This window comes from Delphinapterus leucas, chromosome X, assembly GCF_059928025.1.
Source record: "Delphinapterus leucas isolate spDelLeu-1000000601 "Yukka" chromosome X, BTC_Dleu_Yukka2, whole genome shotgun sequence".
NCBI classification, from domain to species: Eukaryota; Metazoa; Chordata; class Mammalia; order Artiodactyla; family Monodontidae; genus Delphinapterus; species Delphinapterus leucas.
The window spans coordinates 72499271-72519528 of NC_143150.1; the positions used below are offsets into that span (position 1 = coordinate 72499271).

The following is a 20258-nucleotide window of genomic DNA, read 5'->3' on the forward strand; positions in this document are numbered from 1 at the left end:
GGGCTATGTCTCCTCAGGCAAGGGAAGAAAAGCAAAAATAAACAAATGGGACTATATCAAACTAAAAGCTCTTGCACAGTGAAGGAAACTATCAACAAAATGAAAAGGCCACCTACTGAATGGGAGAAGATATTTGCAAACGATATAACTGATATGGGTTAATATCCAAAAATACACAAAGAACTCATACAATTCAACATCAAAAACAAACAAACAAACAAAAACAAACAACCAGGTTTAAAAGTGGATAGAGGATCTGAATAGACATTTTTCCAAAGAAGACATACAGATGGCCAACAGGCACATGAAAAGATGTTCAACATGGCTAATCATCAGGGAAGTGCAAATCAAAACCACAATGAGATATCACCTCACACCTGTCAGAATGGCTATTATCAAAAAGACAACAAAAAACAAGTGTTGGTTATCCATTCAAAATACAGCAGTGTGTATACCTGAAACTGTCACAACATTGTTAATCAACTGTATTCTAATATAAAATAAAAAGTAAAAAAACAAAAACAAGTGTTGGTGAGGATGTGGAGAAAAGGGAACCCTCATGCACTGTCGGTGGGAAGGTAAATTGGTGCAGCCCCTATGGAAAACAGTATGGAGATTCTCAATAAATTAAAAATAGAACTGCCATATGATCCAGCAATTCCACTCCTGGGTATTTATCCAAAGAAAACAAAAACACTAATTAGAAAAGACATATGTACCCCTATGTTCATTGCAGCATTATTTACAATAGCCAAGATATGGAAGTAACCTAAGTGCCATCAATAGATGAATGGATAAAGAAGATGTGAGATATATATATGTATATACGATGGAATATTACTCAGCCGTAAGAATGAAATCTTGCCATCTGCGACAACATGAATGTACCTAGAGGATATTATGCTTAGTGAAATAAGTCAGACAGAGAAAGACAAAAACTGCATGATTTCACTTATAGGGGGAATCTAAAAAACGAAACAAATGAACATAACAAAACAGAAACAGTTATAGATACAGGGAACAAACAGGTGATTGCCAGCGGGAGAGGCATAGAGGGAGGAAAGAAATAGGTGAGGGAGATTAAGAGGTACAAACTTCCAGTTGCAAAATAAAGGAGTTAAGGGTATGAAATGTACAGTGTGGGGAATATAGTCCATAACTATGTAATATCTTTGTATGGTGACATATTGCAACTAGACTTATCATGGTGATCATTTTTAAATGTATAGAAATATTGAATCACTGTTGTGTAACAGGAACTAACGTAGTGCTGTAGGTCAATTATACTTCAAAAATAAACAAACTAACAAACTCAAAGAAAAAAAGATCAGATTTGTGGTTACCAGAGAGGCAGTCAAAGGTACAAACTTCCAGTTATAAGATTAAGTAAGTACTAGGGATGTAATGTACAACATGATAAATATAATTAACACTGCTGTATGCTATATATAAAAGTTGTTAAGAGACTAAATCCTAAGAGTTCTCATCACAAAAAAAAAAGTTTTTTTTCTATTTCTTTTTTTTTTTTTTTTGCGGTATGCGGGCCTCTCACTGTTGTGGCCTCTCCCATTGCGGAGCACAGGCTCCGGACGCGCAGGCTCAGTGGCCATGGCTCACGGGCCCAGCCGCTCTGCCGCATGTGGGATCTTCCCGGACTGGGGCACGAACCCGTGTCCCCTGCATCGGCAGGCGGACTCTCAACCACTGCGCCACCAGGGAAGCCCTATTTCTTTAATTTTGTATCTATATGAATGATGGATGTTCACTAAACTTATTGTGATAATCATTTCAAGATGCATATAAGTCAAATCACTATGCTGTATACCTTAAACTTTTGCAGTGCTGTTTATCAATTTATCTCAGTAAAACTGAAAGAAAAAAGAGGAATATTATCAAGGATAAAAAAAATATAATTTCATAATGGTAAGGGAGTCAATTATTCAAGAGAACTTAATCCTTAATGTTTATGCCCCTAATATACAAAGCACCAAAATATCTGAAACAAAATCATATATAAGCCAATAAAGGAGATAATATGGAATCATAAAAATACTCAATTGATCCAAAAGAAGCCAGAAAACAAGGAAAAGGGAATGAAGAACAGATGGGACAAACAGAAAACAAATAGCAATATGATAGATTCAAATCAACCCATATCAATAATCAGATTAAATGTAAATGGTCTAAACACCCCAATTAAAATGCAGATTGTCAGACTGGATTAAAAAAGCTAGACTCAACTGTATACTGCCTACAAGAAAACACTTTAAAAACACACAAAGGCACAAAGAGGTTAAAGCTAAAAGGATTTTAAAAAAATATACCATGCTAACATTAAAAGAAAGCTGGAAGGGGCTTCCCTGGTGGCACAGTGGTTGAGAGTCCGCCTGCCGATGCGGGGGACACGGGTTCGTACCCCGGTCTGGGAGGATCCCACATGCCGCGGAGCGGCTGGGCCCGTGAGCCATGGCCACTGAACCTGCACGTCCGAAGCCTGTGCTCCGCAACGGAAGAGGCCACAGCAATGAGAGGCCCGCGTACCGCAAAAAAAAAAAAAAAAGAAAGCTGGAGGGACTATATTATTATCAGAAAAAGATTTCAGAACAAAGAATATTGCTAGGGATAAAAATGATCATAATAATAAACTTATTATTATAATAATAAAGGGATCAATTAATCTTACATGTTTATGCCTCTAATAACAGAGCTTCAAAATATACAGAGCAAAACCAGAACTATAATAAGAAAAAGACAAATCCATAATTCTAATTGAAGATTTCAATACCCATCTCTAAGTAACTGATAGAATAAGTAGGCAGAAAATCAGCAAGAATACAGTAGAAATGAATGGCACAATCAATCAAATTAACATGATTGACATTTGTAGAACACTCTATCCAACAACAGCAGAATATACATTCTTCTCAAGTACATACAGTTTGAACATTTGCCAAGACTGACCATATTCTAGGCCATAATAAGTCTCAAAAAATTCAAAAGGATTCAAGTCATATAAAGGATAGTCTCTAACCATAATGAAATTAAATTAGAAATCATAACAGAAAGATATTTGGAAAAATCTCCTAATATTTGGAAACTAAATATCATTTTAAATAACTGTGGATCAAAGAAGAAATCAACAGGGAAATTAGAATGTATTTTGAATTGAATGAAAACATAATTATCAAAATTTGTGGGATGTCATTAAAGGAGTACTGAAGGGGAAATTTATAGAACTAAATGTTTATATTAGAAAAGAAAAGAACTCAAATCAATGACCTCAGGTTCCACCTTTAAGAAAAAAAGCCAATTATATCCAAAGCAGAAATAAGGAAATAATAAAGGTCAGATTGGAAATTAATGAGCTAGGGTTTGGGGGGTATTGTTTTTAATTGTGGTAAAATATACATAATATAAAATTTACTATTTTAACCATTTGTAAGAATGAGCTGGTTCTTTGATAAACCTTAGCCAAACTGATCAAGAAAAAGGAGAAAAGACACAAAATATCAATAACAGGAATGAGATAGAGGACATTACTACAGTTTTTACAGACATTAGAAGGATAATAAAGAAATATTATGAATAACTTCACACCAATAAACTTGACAATTTAGATGAAACACACAAACTACCAAAGCTCACTCAAGAGGAAATATATAACCCGAACAACCCGATATCCAGTTAAAAAACTGAATTACAGTTAACCCCTCCTCCCCACCAAAAGCAACAACTAACAAAAACATCCTTCAGGTCCAGATGGCTTAACTTGTGAACTGTACCAAACTTCCTCTTCTTTTTTTTTAAGGATTTTAATTTTTATTTTAAAAAATATTTATTTATTTATTTATGGCTGCATCGGGTCTTAGTTGCGGCATGCAGGATCTTTTGTTGCAGCGTGTGGGCTCCGTAGTTGTGGCGCATGGGCTCCAGAGCGTGTGGGCTCTGTAGTTGCGGCACGTGGGCTCAGTAGTTGCGGTGTGTGGGCTTAGCTGCCCCGTGGTGTGTGGGTTCTTAGTTCCCTGACCAGGGATGGAATCCGCAATCCCCTGCATTGGAAGGCGGATTCTTAACCACTGGACCACCAGGGAAGTCCCTGTACCAAACTTTTAAGGAAAAAACAATATTAGCTCTATACAAACTCTTACAGACAATTGAAGAGGGGGCAATAGTTTCTAACGTATTCTAAGAGGCCTTGATACCAAAACCAGACAAAGACACTACAAGAAAACAACAGACCAATATCCCTCATGAACACAGATGCAAAAATTTTACACGAAATTTTTATTTCAGCAAAATCTTAATTTTATGTATTGTTGAATTCAATAATACATAAAAAGGATGATATATCACAACCAAGTGGAATTTATTCAAAGAATGCAAGGCTGGTTCCATATTTGAACATCAAAGTCATTCACCAAATCAACAAACTAGAGACAAAAAGTATTTGACAAAATTTATATACACTCATTGGAAGTTCCCTGGTGGTCCAGTGGTTAGGACTCGGCACTTTCACTGCTGGGGGCCTGGGTTTGATCCCTGGTCAGGGAAGTAAGATCCCGCAAACTGCGCAGCGTGGCCAAAAAAAAAAAAATTATATCCACTCAGGATAAAAACTCACAGCAAACTAAGCATAGATAAGAACTTCCTTAAGCTGATAAAGGGCCTCTATGAAAAACCTATAGCTAATGTCATACTTAATGGTAAAGACTGAATACTGTTCCCCTGAGATCAGGAATAGCAGAAGGGTTTCTACTGTCACTACTCCTATTCAACATCATCCTGAATGTCCTAGCCGATGCAACAGGGCAAGTAAAATAAATAAAAGACATATAGATCATAAAGGAAGAAATAAAACTATTTATAGATGGCATGATTGTTTATGTAGAGTCCCAGAGAACCTACAAAATAGCCACTAAACTAATAAAGTCAGAAGATAAAAGTTAATATACAAAAATCAGTTGTATTTCTATATACCAGCACTGAACAACTAGATAAATAATTTGGTAGTTTTTCTTTTTTTTTTAACTTTTTATTGTTTTTTTTTTTACATCTTTATTGGAGTGTAATTGCTTTACAATGGTGTGTTGGTTTCTGCTTTATAACAAAGTGAATCAGTTATACATAAACATATGTTCCCATATCTCTTCCCTCTTGCGTCTCCCTCCCTCCCACCCTCCCTATCCCGCCCCTCCAGGCGGTCACAAAGCACTGAGCTTATCTCCCTGTGCTATGTGGCTGCTCCCCACTAGCTATCTACCTTACGTTTGGTAGTGTATATATGTCCATGCCTCTCTCTCGCTTTGTCACAGCTTACCCTTCCCCCTCCCCTTATCCTCAAGTCCATTCTCTAGTAGGTCTGTGTCTTTATTCCTGTCTTACCCCAAGGTTCTTCATGACATTTTTTTCCTTAAATTCCATATATATGTGTTAGCATACGGTATTTGTCTTTCTCTTTCTGACTTACTTCACTCTGTATGACCGACTCTAGGTCTATCCACCTCATTACAAATAGCTCAATTTCGTTTCTTTTTATGGCTGAGTAATATTCCACTGTATATATGTGTCACATCTTCTTTATCCATTCATCCGATGATGGACACTTAGGTTGCTTCCATCTCCTGGCTATTGTAAATAGAGCTGCAATGAACATTTTGGTACATGACTCTTTTTGAATTATGGTTTTCTCAGGGTATATGCCCAGTAGTGGGATTGCTGGGTCATATGGTAGTTCTATTCGTAGTTTTTTAAGGAACCTCCATACTGTTCTCCATAGTGGCTGTACCAATTCACATTCCCACCAGCAGTGCAAGAGTGTTCCCTTTTCTCCACACCCTCTCCAGCATTTATTGTTTCTAGATTTTTTGATGATGGCCATTCTGACTGGTGTGAGATGATATCTCATTGTAGTTTTCATTTGCATTTCTCTAATGATTAATGATGTTGAGCATTCTTTCATGTGTTTGTTGGCAGTCTGTATATCTTCTTTGTTTTGATATTATTAGATTTTTAAAAATTTTATTTTTGGCTGTGTCAGGTCTTAGTTGTGGCATGTGGGATCTTTGTTGCGGCATGTGGGATCTTTCGTTGCAGCTCTCGGGCTCTTTGTTGAGGCACAAGGGCTTCTCTCTAGTTGTGGCACATGGGCTTCTCCCTAGTTGTGGCGCATGGGCTCTGTAGTTTGCAGCACTCAGGCTCTCTAGTTGAGGTGCGCACACTCAGTAGTTGTGGTGTGCAGGCTTAGTTTCCCCGCAGCATGTGGGATCTTAGTTCCCCTACCAGGGATCTAACTTGCGTCCTCTGCATTGGAAGGTGGATTCTTTACCACTAGACCACTAGGGAAGTCCCTTGGCAGTTTCTTATAAAGTTAAACATACACTTACCATATGACCGAGCAATCCTACTCCTAGGTATTTACCCAAGTGAAATGACTACCTTTGTTATACAGAAACCTGTATGTGAATGCCTTTATAGTGGCTTTATTCATGATCACCAAAAACTAGGGGAAAAAAAGACTCCAAGATAACCTTTAACAGGCGAATAGATAAACTGTGGAACATCCATATGATGGAATAATACAGGCAACAACATGGATGAATATCAAATGCCTTAATGCTAAGTGAAAGAAGCCATACTGTACGTTTCCAGTTATATGACACTGATGCAATGCAAAGTGAAAACAATAATGACAGAATACAGATCAGTGTTTGTGAAGGGCCAGCATATGGCTGTGGGAGAAACTGAGTACAAAGTGTTATAGGGGAATATAGAACTACTCTATATTTTTATTGTGGTGGTGGTTATACACCTGTATATGATGTTAAAACTTGCAGAACTACAGTAAAAAGGGTAGATCTTATTGTACATCAGTTATACCTTAATAAAATAAGTTGGAAAAAAATCAATGTCGTTTGTCATACTGAATAAAAACAAACCAACCAACCATAAGATCATAAGATCACCTCAAGAAGATTATCTCAGAAAGATCAGAAACCATAAGATCAGCTCAAGAAGATTCAGAAAAAACTTTTGAAAAAATCCAACATCTATTCATCATAAAAACTTTCAGCAAACTAAGAACAGACAAGAACTTCTTCAACCTGATGAAGAACATATACAAAAAACCTATAGCTAATATCGTACTTAACGGTGAAAGGCTGAATGCTTTCTCTCTAAGATTGGGAACAAAGCAAGGATGCCCTCTTTTCACCTATTCTATTCGATATTTTATTGGAGGTTCTAGCAAGTACAATAAGGCAAGAGAGTTTTTTTTAAAGGCATACAGAGTGGGTAAGGATAAATAAAATTGTCCCTATGCGCAGATGATGTAACCGTCTATGTAGAAAATCCAGTGACAGAAAGCAGATTAATGACTGCCTGGAAATGGGGCGTAGAGGGATAGACTGGGGAGCGGAGGGAGGGATTACAAAGGTGTACGAAGAAAGTTTTGGTCCTGATGGACATTGACTTTATCTTGATTGTGGTGATGATTTAATGGGTGCATATCTGTGTCAAAACTTATTAAACTGTACACTTTAAATATGTATAATTTATTGTAGGTCAAGTATACCTCAATAAAACTTTAAAAATTAACTGAACAGGGGCAGGGATAGAAAGGGTTCACTACTCATGGTCTTTAACAACCGTTCAGAGATAATCATATCTTTAGGAAATAATGCTTTCAGGTAGAACTCCAGATTTTGTAGTGTTTACTTCTAAACGAAAAGAAAGCTACTTCCCATTTTTTCCTATCCCCAATGTACATAAGACAAATGGCAGTTCAAGTTGTCCATACCTTCACTCGAGCTGTAGTGCCTTCCATTCCACGGCTCTGAGTCTCCTTCCGCTTTTCTGCGACCTCTCGTTGTTTTTGGAGAGCATCCTTAAGACGCTTGTTGGCAGCTGCTGCCTAAATAAAAATGGCTCATAGTAATGTTGAATTGAAGGGTAGAAAGAAGAACATTCTTCATTAATTATGTATCTGATGATTCATACAGCTAATCATCTGAGAAATACAAATTAGAACCCAGTGAGATGCTTTTACTTAAACCCTGGAGTGGCTACGATGAAAAATAAAACGACTGACAATCCCCAGGTTAGTGAGGATATGGAGCAACTGAAACTCTTATCCATGGCTGGTGTGAGTAAACTTTGGTACAAACACCATGGAAAATCGTTTGTCATTATTAACTAAACTTGAACATACACAATCCCTGTGATTCATCATTTCCCCCCTAGGTATAACTCACCAGAAATGCTCACGTACCTGTGCTAAAAGATACTGAAATGCAAGTTCAGAGCAAACCACCCCTACGTGCAACAGCATTGGTGTTTATTACAATTCTACTACCAAATCAAAGAAACAAGATGCACTTCATTCTCTGTAATTCCCTTCAAAACCAGGAAAAATAATTTGTAGTGTTAGAAGTCAGGACAGTCGTTACCTCTGAGGAAGAGGGAAGGACTCGTCATTTGGAGAGAACAGGTGGGGGTGGGGATGAAGTTCTAAGGTTCTAGTAGTGACTTGTTTGTCTTAGGTTGATGGTTGTACAGGTTTTTTCGCTTTGGAATAACTCATGGAGATGTACATAATATTTGTGCCCTTTTTAGGTATATATATTCTACTTCAATAAAATAATTTATATTAACATAATAAAAAAGAAAGAACATTCTAATTTCTAGCATATTAGTCAAGAAAAATAAAAAATTCTATGGGTTTGAATTCTTATAGGAACTACATTTATAAGTCTCCATGTACATAACACTGGTGAACAGCTACTGCGTTAGAGCCTAGGGGAGGCACACAATTTCAAGGAAGCACTGCAGATTGAAAGCGTCTGGAAATGTCATATATCAGAATTACTCTTTTTGTTTTGTTTTGTTTGGAAAGAAGCCCAATTAGAAAAAATCCTTATTTGAATAGTGCCATTTTCATCAGGTTTTTATCTGCTGACAGTTCATGACAAACAGGGATCAAGACTTAGGAACTGCTGGTCAAGACTGTTATCCCTGGTTTCAGGACACTGGCTCATTTAAGGGATACTCCTCTGCCATCATCCAAGCCTGAAAGTGATAATACACTTGACCTAGCAGATTGGATTTTCTTACCTCCTCAGTTTTACGTCTGAGCACACTAGACTGTTTCTGGAAGCATCTTTCAAGTTTGAGCAGTTCGTATTGCCTCTTACGGTCCTGAGAAGAAAAGAGTCAGACTTTTCATTGCTATTCAGCTAGCTAAAATAAAACCTTATAATGTAACTGAAGAGTCTTTCAATGGTATAGTCATTATGGAAATCAGTATGGAGGTTCCTTAAAAAATTAAAAATAGAAAGACCATATGATCTGACAATCTCACTACTGGGTATATATATATCCAAAGGAAATGAAATCAGTATCTTGAAGAGATATCTGCATTCCCATATTTGTTGCAGCATTATTCACAATAACCAAATATGGAAACAACCTAAGCTGACAACCTAAGTTGACCTAAGTTGTTGACAAATGAATGGATAAAGAAAATGTGGTACGTGTATACAGTTGACGCCTGAACAACGTGGGGTTAGGGGTGCCAACCCCCATGCAGTCGAAAATTCGTGTGTAACTTTACAGTTGGCCCTCCATATCTGTGGTTCTGCATCCATGGATTTAACCAACTGTGGATAGTATAGTAGTGTAGTATTTACTATTGAAAAAAATACATGTATAAGTTGACCCGCACAGTTCAAACCCATGTTGTTCAAGGGTCAACTGTATATACAATGGAGTATCATTCAGTCACATACAAGGAAATCCTGCTATTTGTAACAACATGGATGAACCTGGAGGTCACTGTGGTAAGTGAAATAAACCAGACTGAGAAAGACAAATACTATATGATCTCACTTATATGTGAAATCTAAAAAAGTCAAACTCATATAACCAGACAGTAGAATGATAGCTACCAGGTACTGGGGAGGGGATGGGGGCAGTGAGGAAAATGGGGAAAGGTTGGTCAAAGGGTACAAAATTTTAGTTATAAAATGAATAAGTTCTGGGGATCTATGTATAGCATAGTAACTATAGTTAATAATACTATACTGTATACTTGAAATTTGTTAGGAGAGTAGATCTTAAGTGTTCTCCCTACACTGAAAAGAAGGGGTAACTATGTGAGGTGATGGTTGTGTTGCAATCAGGAAATGTGATATCTCCAAATGTACTGTTCTCTTTCAAGATTGTTATGACTATTCTGGGTCACCTGCATCTCCATATGACTTTTAGGATCAGCATGTGAATTTCTACCAATAAGCTAGAGGAAATTTGGTTGGGATTGTGTTGAATCTGTAGATCAATCTGAGGGGGTATTCCAACTTAAGAATATTAAGTCTTCCCATCCATGAGCATGGATTATTGTTCCATGTATTTAGATCTTTTTTAAAAAAATTCATTTATTTTTTGGCTGTGTTGGGTCTTCATTGCTGCATGCAGGCTTTCTCTAGTTGCAACGAGTGGGGGCTACTCTTCATTGTGGTGCGTGGGCTTCTCATTGTGGAGGCTTCTCTTGATGTGGAGCACAGGCTCTAGGCACACGGGCTTCAGTAGTTGTGGTGCATGGGCTCAGTAGTTGTGGCTTGCAGGCTCTAGAGCACAGGCTCAGTAGTTGTGGCGCACGGGCTTAGTTGCTCCGCAGCATGTGGGCTCTTCCCAGACCAGGGCTCAAACCTGTGTCCCCTGCATTGGCAGGTGGATTCTTAACCACTGCACCAGCAGGGAAGCCCTATTTAGATCTTTAATTAATTCAATGATGTAGTTTTTAGTGTATAAGTCTTACACTTGTTAAGCTTATTCCTAAGTATTTTATTCCTATTGATGTTATTATAAAAGGAACTTTCTTAATTTCATTTTCAAATTGTTAGTGAATAGAAATACAACCAAATTTTGTGCATTGAACTTATGTCCTGCAACCCTGCTGAACACATGTATTAGTTCTAATAGTTTTCAGTTGATTCTCCGGGATTTTCCACATACAAGATCATGTCATCTCTAATAGAGATAGTTTTGCTTTTTCCTTTCCAATGTGGATGCCTTTCATATATTTTACTTGCCTAAGTGTTCTGGCTAGAACCTCCAGGACAATGTTGAATAGAAGTGGCGAGAGTGGATACCCTTGTCTTGTTCCTGATCTTATGAGAATTCAGCTGTTAATTTTATTGGGATTTCTTTGTATGTGATGAGTCATTTTATCTTGCTGTTTTTAAGTTTTTTGTCTTCGTCTTTCAACCATTGGACATGATGTGTCTTGGGTGTTGATCTCTTTGCATTTATCCTACTTGTAGTTGATTGAGCTCCTTAGATGTGTAGATTAATGTTTTTCATCAAATTTAGAAAGTTTTCAGTCATTAGATCTTTGAATATTTCGACTGCTGTTTCATTTATTGTTCTCATGGAGCTACCAGTCTCCTCTTAATTGCTCACCACCAAAATTTCCATTGTTTTTGACAGCACCTTTAGGTTTTAACTTCCCCAGACTCTGTCCCCAAATAAAGTCAGTCCCCTTAGGGAGAGCTGCATTCCTATGGCCTGCCCCTCCCCCTGGGCAGAATCCTCTGCACCACTGCTTAGGACCTGGGGATGGGGACAGAAGCCCACTTCTCTGAGTGACATCTCTGTTCTAAGAGTAGGATGCTGGCCAGTGGCAGCATACCCTATTTTTCTTGGCTGGTCTCCTGACATGGAACCTACATCCTATGATTAGATGGGTTATGGTAGTCAGACCCCAGTAGTCCTGGTCTTCTGCAGCAGGGATACAGCTTCCACCCTCTGCATGGAGGCTAGGTGGAAGAAGGGATCCCCAGATCTCTTGGCTGCTCTTACCTGAAACAAAGCTTCAGCAACATGGAGCTGAGGGGGATGAAGGGAGAGAGTTGGTCGTGGCTCATATGCCACAGACTATTGTTGTTCTTACTCAGATTTAGTAGATTTCCTTGAATAATCGGTTCCTTGCTATATGCCCTTAGGACAATACATTTCACCAGTTGTGCTTCTTTTGCTGGGAAGAGAGTCCACAAAGCTCCTCATGCCACCATTCCTCATGTCACCATTCCTGAAGTACTTCTCTCATTTCCTGACCCAACATATCACATTCTGGCCAATTCTAAAAATTACCCCAAATTAATGTCCTTTCCAGTGTTCTTTCCAAGAACATTGTTACTACTCTAATTCAGGCCCTTATTATCTTTCTGGATGACGCAATACCTGCTTAACTTGTGTTCTGGCCTCCAGTTTCTCAATAGTTCAGTTTGTTCTACACCTGACTCCCAGATGTATCTTTGGAAAGCAGTACTTTGCTGATAGCACTTTGTTTCTCAAAAACCTTAAAACTCTTTACACTGCTAACAAAATACAGTTCAAACTTCCTAGATCTTTAACAATCCAGATTCAACTTGTCTTTCCAATGGAATCTTCTCCTACTATCTTTTATCCCACCTGGATCATTCGCTATTCCTACAAAGTTGTCATCTCTGTGTCTTTGTTCCTGCTCTTCCATTTATCTGGAATGCCTGCATTTATCTCTATCAAAATCCTCCCTGTTGTTCAAGGTCTTTTCAGTCCAACTGGAAGTGTGCTTCCCTTTCTTAATTACATTGGTATTTTAGACTATTTGTAAAGCACAAGTCTCTTTATTTCTTGTATTGAAGAAAATCATGCTTATGTCTCATTTTCCCCTTTAGACAAGATAGTCTTCAAGAGCAAAACACATATACTACTCATCTTTCTATTTTCCATGGTATCTAGTGGATAGTATCTTGCACGTAGTAGACATTTAATAAATAGTTGTTAAATTCATGAATGTATCATATATTTAGAGATACCAGCTGTTTGAAGAGAAGCTTTAATGTTAGTCAGCCCAGAAAAGGGTTCATTAGGTAGGACTTTGAGAAATTGTAGTTACTTACCCGTTCTTTTAATTGGATTACTTCTTTGTCTTTTTGTTGCTTCCACTGTCTGAACCTCTCAGCATCCTCTTTCATCTGACGCATTAACTGTACCCGCTGGTTTTTCATCACCTGTAGAAACAAAAACCAACACGAATAGTATAGTCATCTGCACTTATTCTGGGCTGATGTACAGATGGATAGACTAACCATTAAGAAGAGAGAAAAAAATCCAGAGCTGAGCTGAGAAGCCTGCCAACAGATTTTCTGATTATGTTTGCAATACCACTTGCTATGCTTGCATAGACTATACAAATGAACGCTCTGAAGAAATAATAGAAAAAATGTACCTACAAGCTAAATCCAGCCCTAAATTCACTGCATATAAATGAAATTTCAAGGAAGTATCTACTAAGTCTCAAGGACAAATCTACCTAGCAACCACTGTATTCGAATAGTTTCAGTACAATGACCTGTAACCACCACTTTGTACATGTCAGAAGTTGAACATTCAATGACTGAAAATTTTCTCTATGTATCTGTTGTTTTGCAACCACTTTGCAAAATTATTCCACATGATCATGGAAAGTGGTCAGAATGTCACCACTAAATATTAAGGTATCATCGCCCTTTGGTTTCAGAGAATCTAACATTAAAACTCTGAATGTCAAAGCAGAGTTTTGTTATTCAGATTCTAGATGGCTAGCACAATGTCCTACAAAAGGGACATTTGTAGAGATTCAAACACTTGAAATGATGGGCCCTGCCTGCTACTTTCTCACCTGCAAACACCTCTGTAGTATAATTCTAAATAAAACACCTATGTTTGTAAGTTTCTATAGGGTAAATGCAAGGATGAGAGTTTATTACCCGTATTTCCTGGTTCAGTTTGGAGACGGTATGCTCTGTGGATTCTTTCAGCTTCAGGAGTTTAGACTGCTCATTCAGTTTCTTCTTCAGATCAGCTATTTGACCCTCTAGCTCCTGGAGACGTTTCCGGCGGCGCTCACTCAACCTAAACACAGATGTTGTAGGAATGAGGACTAGCAGCAGCAAAGTCTGACTCCAAAAGACATAATATTAGACTCCCAGGTTCACAACCTTGATATATATAAAATAGGCGGCCAGTCACATAGCCATCTTTAAATAATGAATCCCACCCAAACAACCAAAACCATCTCAACACTGGGAGCTAAAGAGTAAAGGAAATTTTTTGCGTAAGTAACAATGTAGCTGCCTCAATACACTACTCTCTCACCACTCTGCGTTAAAAGGATGGTTCTTTGAAGGCATTTCACTTCACTTGAGCGTAAGGAATAATTCCGATGATTGTTACACAAGTCTGAGATAGAAAGTAAACATTCAACATAACTTTTAAGAACATGAACTTTAGATACTATAGAGATATAACAGAATCACTAAGTAAAAAGAAGGTAGAATAGCCAATAAAGGCAAAGGTCTAAGGGAGTGTAGGATATTCTGGTAATTTGTCTTGGTTTTATTCTTAACCGGCTAAGGGATGGCTAGATTGATTTTTCATTTGCTAGCCTGAATATTAATTCTATTCACAAACGAATTTACCATCAGCACAGGGACAAAGAAACTGTTGCTGTCTGGTAGGTCTGATAATCTTTCAAAATACAGCTCAAATGCTAACTTCTTATAAAGCTTTCCTTGATCATGCCAGCCTGAACTGATATCTCCTGCCTCTGAACTCTTAAAGCCATTACTGCCTAAGAAATTTATTTGGCTGCTAATCATATGCTGTGTTATGGCATTCTTTTACTGTCACCATGAGATGGTATTTAAAATCTCAGTTCCTTAGCTTTTCTTTTGTTTTAGGTCTCCTCTCCATAATTAGGTTTAAATCCTGTAGGGGCAGGAAATGGCTCTTTCACTTCTCTGTTTCGTCTATGGCTTTTCATACACAGTTTGGGACTTGAAATAATAGTATTGACTTTTTTCTTACTTGGCTTGGTTGACATCCTTCTTTGTTGTCTGAAGTTCAAGAACCAATTCTTCTTTTTCCTTTTGCAGATTGATGACTTCCAATTCTAGGTTTTTTATGTTATCCTAGAAATGTTATAGGTCGAGAGAAAGAAAACATTAAAAGGCAAAGCAAGAAAATCACTTCAACATCTCATGTCTTAAGGAACTAGGCATTCAACTTTACCACTTCGATTGCACACTAAAAGCATTTGTACTTGATTTGATGGAGAATGAAGTTATATAGTGGGAAAAGTACGAACTTGGAATCCAAAGGCCTGGGTTTAAACCTTGAGTCCAGCACATCCTATCTAAACAACTTAAGGAAAGCCATTTCATCTCTTTTAGTCTTAGTTTCTATGCAAACAAGAGTTAATGTGGCAGGCCTGAGACTGATATCCTAAAAACAGACCTGGCTTGCAAGTTGGACCTCGGCTCACGTCTGGGATCTTGGATTTTGGTAGGATTCCCACCATCTCCTAACTGATAAGAGTGGCTCATTATGCCTAAACTGTGCAAACAGTATGATTTATCCTGAACACATGCTTTCCTTCTGGGAGTCTAGAATTTTTGTATGTGCTAGGCAGAGAATGCCTACATGAATTTCTGCTGCTAACAATCCTGGACTCCTAGGCTCAGGGGAGCTTCCCTGATAGACAACATTTCACACATGTTGTCAAAACCCATTGCTGGAGGAATTAAGTACATACTATGTGACTCCATCAGAAGAAGACTCTTGGAAGCTTGCACCTGGTTTCCTTCAGACCTTGCCCCATGTGCTCTTTCCCTTCGCTGATTTTGTTTTGTATACTTCCACTGTAATAAATCTTACACTGAGTCCTGTGAGTCCTCCTGGTGAATCATTGAACCTGGGGGTGGTCTTGGGGACCCCCGAGAGTTTTCCTATCTATGTAAACAACTAACACCACCTACCTCACAGGGTTGTTGGGAAGACTGAATAAGATAAAAAGTAAAGATATTTTGTAAACTGTAAAGAGCTGCACAAACATTCTTATATTCTGAACTTTCAAACGTATGCATTCAATAGCATCTGCAGTTCTGCATGCACTTAGAAAACAAATTCTATAAACTGAAGTTTGGTAGTTTTTCCAAGATTGGGAAAACTCAATGAACAGATTCCTTCCTGTTCTCATAACCAAAAAAAGATGAAAGGAAACTGGCTGAATAAGTGGTTGGTAGCCAAGAAGATTATACGAGGGCCTTAGACCAGTACTGAAATGACAAAAAGAAGCAGAGGCAGGTTAGGTGGGGCTGTACCTAAATAGGCAAGAGCTATTTTCCATGAAGTATACTTTTAGTCATTTCAATCTAATCAATAAAGACCAATCTCACTGCTTTATATACCCTGTATATTTAATCTGGCAATAACGTGTGTGTGTGTGTGTGTGTGTGTGTGTGTGTGTGTGTGTGTATGTGTACTTATAGAAGTAACACATGAAAACATTCTTGTAAAAAATAATCCAGATAATACATATAAAGGGCAAGTCCCCTTGACTTCCTTACCCCTGCCAAAATTCCAGTCCTCTCTCCAGAAGTAACCACTGTCATCAGCTTGGTCCAGATCTTCCAGACATTTTTTCCCTAGACACTTACATGCTATGTATATGGACATGTACATATTCTAGACATTTACATAGAAATGTAAATGCCGTGTGTGTGTGTGTATTTACTAAGTATATTGTGGCAAATGCCTAGAATATATAATAATATATGTAAATACATAGACTTTAAAATAATATATACACACACGTGCATATATGTATGTGTATGTGTGTACTTACTGAAATATGTTAAAGATAAACAGAGTTACATTATATGTAGATAATATTCTGTAACTTGCCTTTTTTTTAAAACTTGGTCTTGGAGATTTATTTATATCAGTGCATACAGATCTATCTCATTCTTTTTGTTGCCATAATGAAACATTCTTGTACATGCCTTCTGTGCACATGTGCAAGGTTTTTCTAGGGTAGAGACAAGTGGAATTACAGGGTCATGGGGGTACACATTTTCAATTTTAATAGATACTGCCAAATTGTCCCCCAAAGTGGTTATTCCAATTTACACTCTCGCTAGCTATGTATGAGAGTACTTATTTCCCTGCACCCTTGTGAACATTTGCTATTGCTACACTTCAAAATTTTTACCAATGGGATGGGTAAAAAAATAGTATCTCTTCATTATGTATGCCACATTCAGTTAATAGTCTCACTGGCTCCACAAGGGAAATTATTCAAATATTTGACTCCTGGGCTATTATAATTCATGGTAGTCTTCACTAACAAGAACTTATACCTCCTCAGGTTTTTCTATAGCAATTCTTTACAGTGATAGGAAAAATATTGTTTAGAACAAAAAATTACCTTTATTTCTTAGAAAAAGAGAGACATTCACATGTGATTAAAAGGTACTGTTAACATTAAGAATTTATTCCCTTTTAACTTTAAGGTTTGGAAGCTCAAGCATATTTGATTCCAAGGGAAAAAAAGGACAAATTATCTTACTACAGCTATAGCTATAGATCATTACTAGCACCCCCTCATAGGGTTAGAAGTACACTGGGGGAACATATGTCCCTACGTTTCTAGGCAAGAGTACAAGAAGAGAGGAATAATTTCTCAGCCTTATCGTTAATCCTTCATTTATCCTGGAAAGGCCAAAATACGTTCAACCTAAAAAAGGCTGCATTTTATGTCCTGTTAGTATGGAGGATTGAGCTATGTATTTAACTTGCTCTCTCCTGAAAACCCACTAAAATGACCTCCCAAAAGGGTATAAATCAACAAGGATGAAGAGAGCAGTCAAGAGATATAAACAAACTTTTTTGGATGAGGAAAATATTTTGGATAAGTGGTAACTGAATTAGAGTAGAAAAAGCTAAACTATGACTCCAATAGGACAAATGTCAAGAAGTAACAAGCTAATTTGTACCATAGCACCACAAAGAGGAGAAGAGGTTTCCTCTCTGGAGAGGCTGAACCTGACAGGCTGGACTCATAGGCAGCAGGCACAGCAAAAGGCAGGGATAAAGTAACATACTACTGATAGGGGATTAAATAAAAGTCTGTATATAACTGGAGAGACTTCAACTCCCTCATTTCCTCTGAGTTACCAGAAATAGGGCATATTACTACTCTCCTCACACAACTCCAGGCAAGAGAATGAAAGATTTCTTTATTGGAAACTGACCAGCCCAGAGAAACCTATGTATACAGAATTTCCTATTGGCTATTAGTGTCTCACTGTTAAATATGAATGGACAACCAAAGATCACTGGAAATTTGAAGAAAGCTTCTTACATGAAAGACCAAATCAAACACACTAAAGAGGGGAATTTGAACGAAACAGAGGCAAGGCAGGAAGAAGAAAACTTCAACAAAATTTAATTTCTATCCTTAGAGACGAGCACTGCATCCATGAAAAAAAAGAAGAGAAGGCTATAAAAAGGAACAATTAGAGAATTTAAAAAAATCTTAGAAATAGGCAAATAAAAAAATTCACCAGAAGGAGTGCAAGGAAATCTCCCAGAGAATGGAATAAAAAGACAAAGAAATAGAAAATAGGAGAGAGGAGATAAGAAAAGCAGAGACTAAATCTAAGAGATCCAATATCTGACTAAGAGGAGTGCAAGAAAAGAAAAAACAGGGACTTCCCTGGTGGCGTAGTGGTTAAGAATCTGCCTGCCAATGCAGGGGACGGGGGTTCGATCCCTGGTCCAGGAAGATCCCACATGCCACAGAGCAACTAAGCCCGTGTGCCACAACTACTGAGACTGCACTCTAAAGCCCGTGAGCCACAACTACTGAGCCCGCGTGCACAACTACTGAAGCCCACGCACCTAGAGCCTGTGCTCCACAACAAGAGAAGCCACCGCAATGAGAAGCCCGCACACCACAGTGAAGAGTAGCCCCTGCTGGCCGCAACTGCCCATGTGCAGCAACGAAGACCTAATGTAGCCCCAAAAATAAATAAAAATAAATAAATTTACTAAAAAAAAGAAAAGAAAAAACAAAGAAAATAGAGAGGTGGGCATTATTAAAGAAATAATACAAGAAAACTTCCCACTAAAGAAGAATACAAATTTCTAGATTGAAAGGACCCACCAAGCACCAAGCACAATAAGTGAGAACAGATCCACACCAAGGCACATGATTGTGAAATTAAAGAATACTTGGGGATAAAGAAAAGATCCTGAAAGTTGCCAGAGGGGAGGAAAATACAGGTCAAATAAAAAGAATCAGGAATTATAATGGACTTCTAAACAGCAACATTGGAAATAGAAGACCATGGAGCAAAGCCTTCAAAATTCTGAAGAAAAATGATTTCCACTGTAGAATTCTAAACCCAGCCAAACTAACAAGTGTAAGAAACACCACCATCACCACCACCACCACCACAACAACAAAAAGCTATTTTCAGGCATGCAATGGTTTAAAACATTTTCCTTTCATGTACACTTTCTCAAAAAGCTGTTTGGGTTGTACTCCACCAACACAAAGGAGTAGCCCAAGAATGAGGAAGACATGGAATCGGTTTCAACACAGAGATGAGAAGTGAAGCGGGTGCCCAGGACGACGGTCCCAGGCTGATGGCTGGGCAGTAGGCCCAGAGAAAGCAAACCAGAACAAAAGATTCCAAGAGGGTTGTCTTCAAGAAAGAAATGGATTGATAAATTACCTGGTATGTTTGACTACTGAGAGGAGCTTTATAATTCTGTTAAGAAGTTTGGAGATAAATTATTGACAGGTAAATAGCAGACTAAGTAAATGAAAAAATGAGATTATTATTACTATTGTGATTATTATTATTATTTTTGGCCGTGGGATCTTAGTTCCCCGACCAGGGATTGGACCCGGGCCCACAGCAGTGAAAGCCCCCAGTCCCAACCATTGGACCGCCAGGGAACTCCCAAAATTAACTTCAGGAAATGCAAAAGGCTGTATAAGAAAGGAAATGGAATCATAGTATACTATGTGGCTCAGTTATAAAAGTTATGTAATCATAAAATTTAAACACTAAATATTCATTTAATCAAAAAGTGTGATATAACCATTTTGAAAGATAGAGGTGAGGCACTGTGCATGGGGGGATGTATAAGAGAGCTATGTTCCCGTCTCCCATAGTGGGAAGTCAATTGAAAATGTCCAAAAATTTTAAAGTAACATAATTATACTACCAACTCTTATCTAGAAATCTGGAGGTAAATGTCAGAAGAAACAGCTTAAAGAACTTAAACTATAAGCCTAGGGAATAGGAGAGAAGGTAGTAGGGCAGGAGATTGCTTTTATTTTTCTGAGCATTGTACTATTTGACCTGTAAAAATGATATACATGCATT

The 20258-nt window shown here is 37.9% G+C and overlaps 1 protein-coding gene across 2 annotated transcripts in view; it reads right to left on the reverse strand.

The window, feature by feature from the left end:
- The window catches only part of KIF4A (kinesin family member 4A), a 126826-nt gene that overhangs the window by 26580 nt on the left and 79988 nt on the right, over window positions 1-20258 (reverse strand). For both annotated transcript variants that reach the window (XM_089904415.1, XM_022560999.2), the window contains exons 15-19: window positions 14884-14987; window positions 13785-13929; window positions 12936-13046; window positions 9109-9192; window positions 7796-7909 (exon numbers count right to left, since the gene is read on the reverse strand). In XM_089904415.1, coding sequence (XP_089760541.1) covers window positions 7796-7909; window positions 9109-9192; window positions 12936-13046; window positions 13785-13929; window positions 14884-14987 — 558 coding nt within the window. The remainder of the gene's footprint in view (window positions 1-7795; window positions 7910-9108; window positions 9193-12935; window positions 13047-13784; window positions 13930-14883; window positions 14988-20258) is intronic.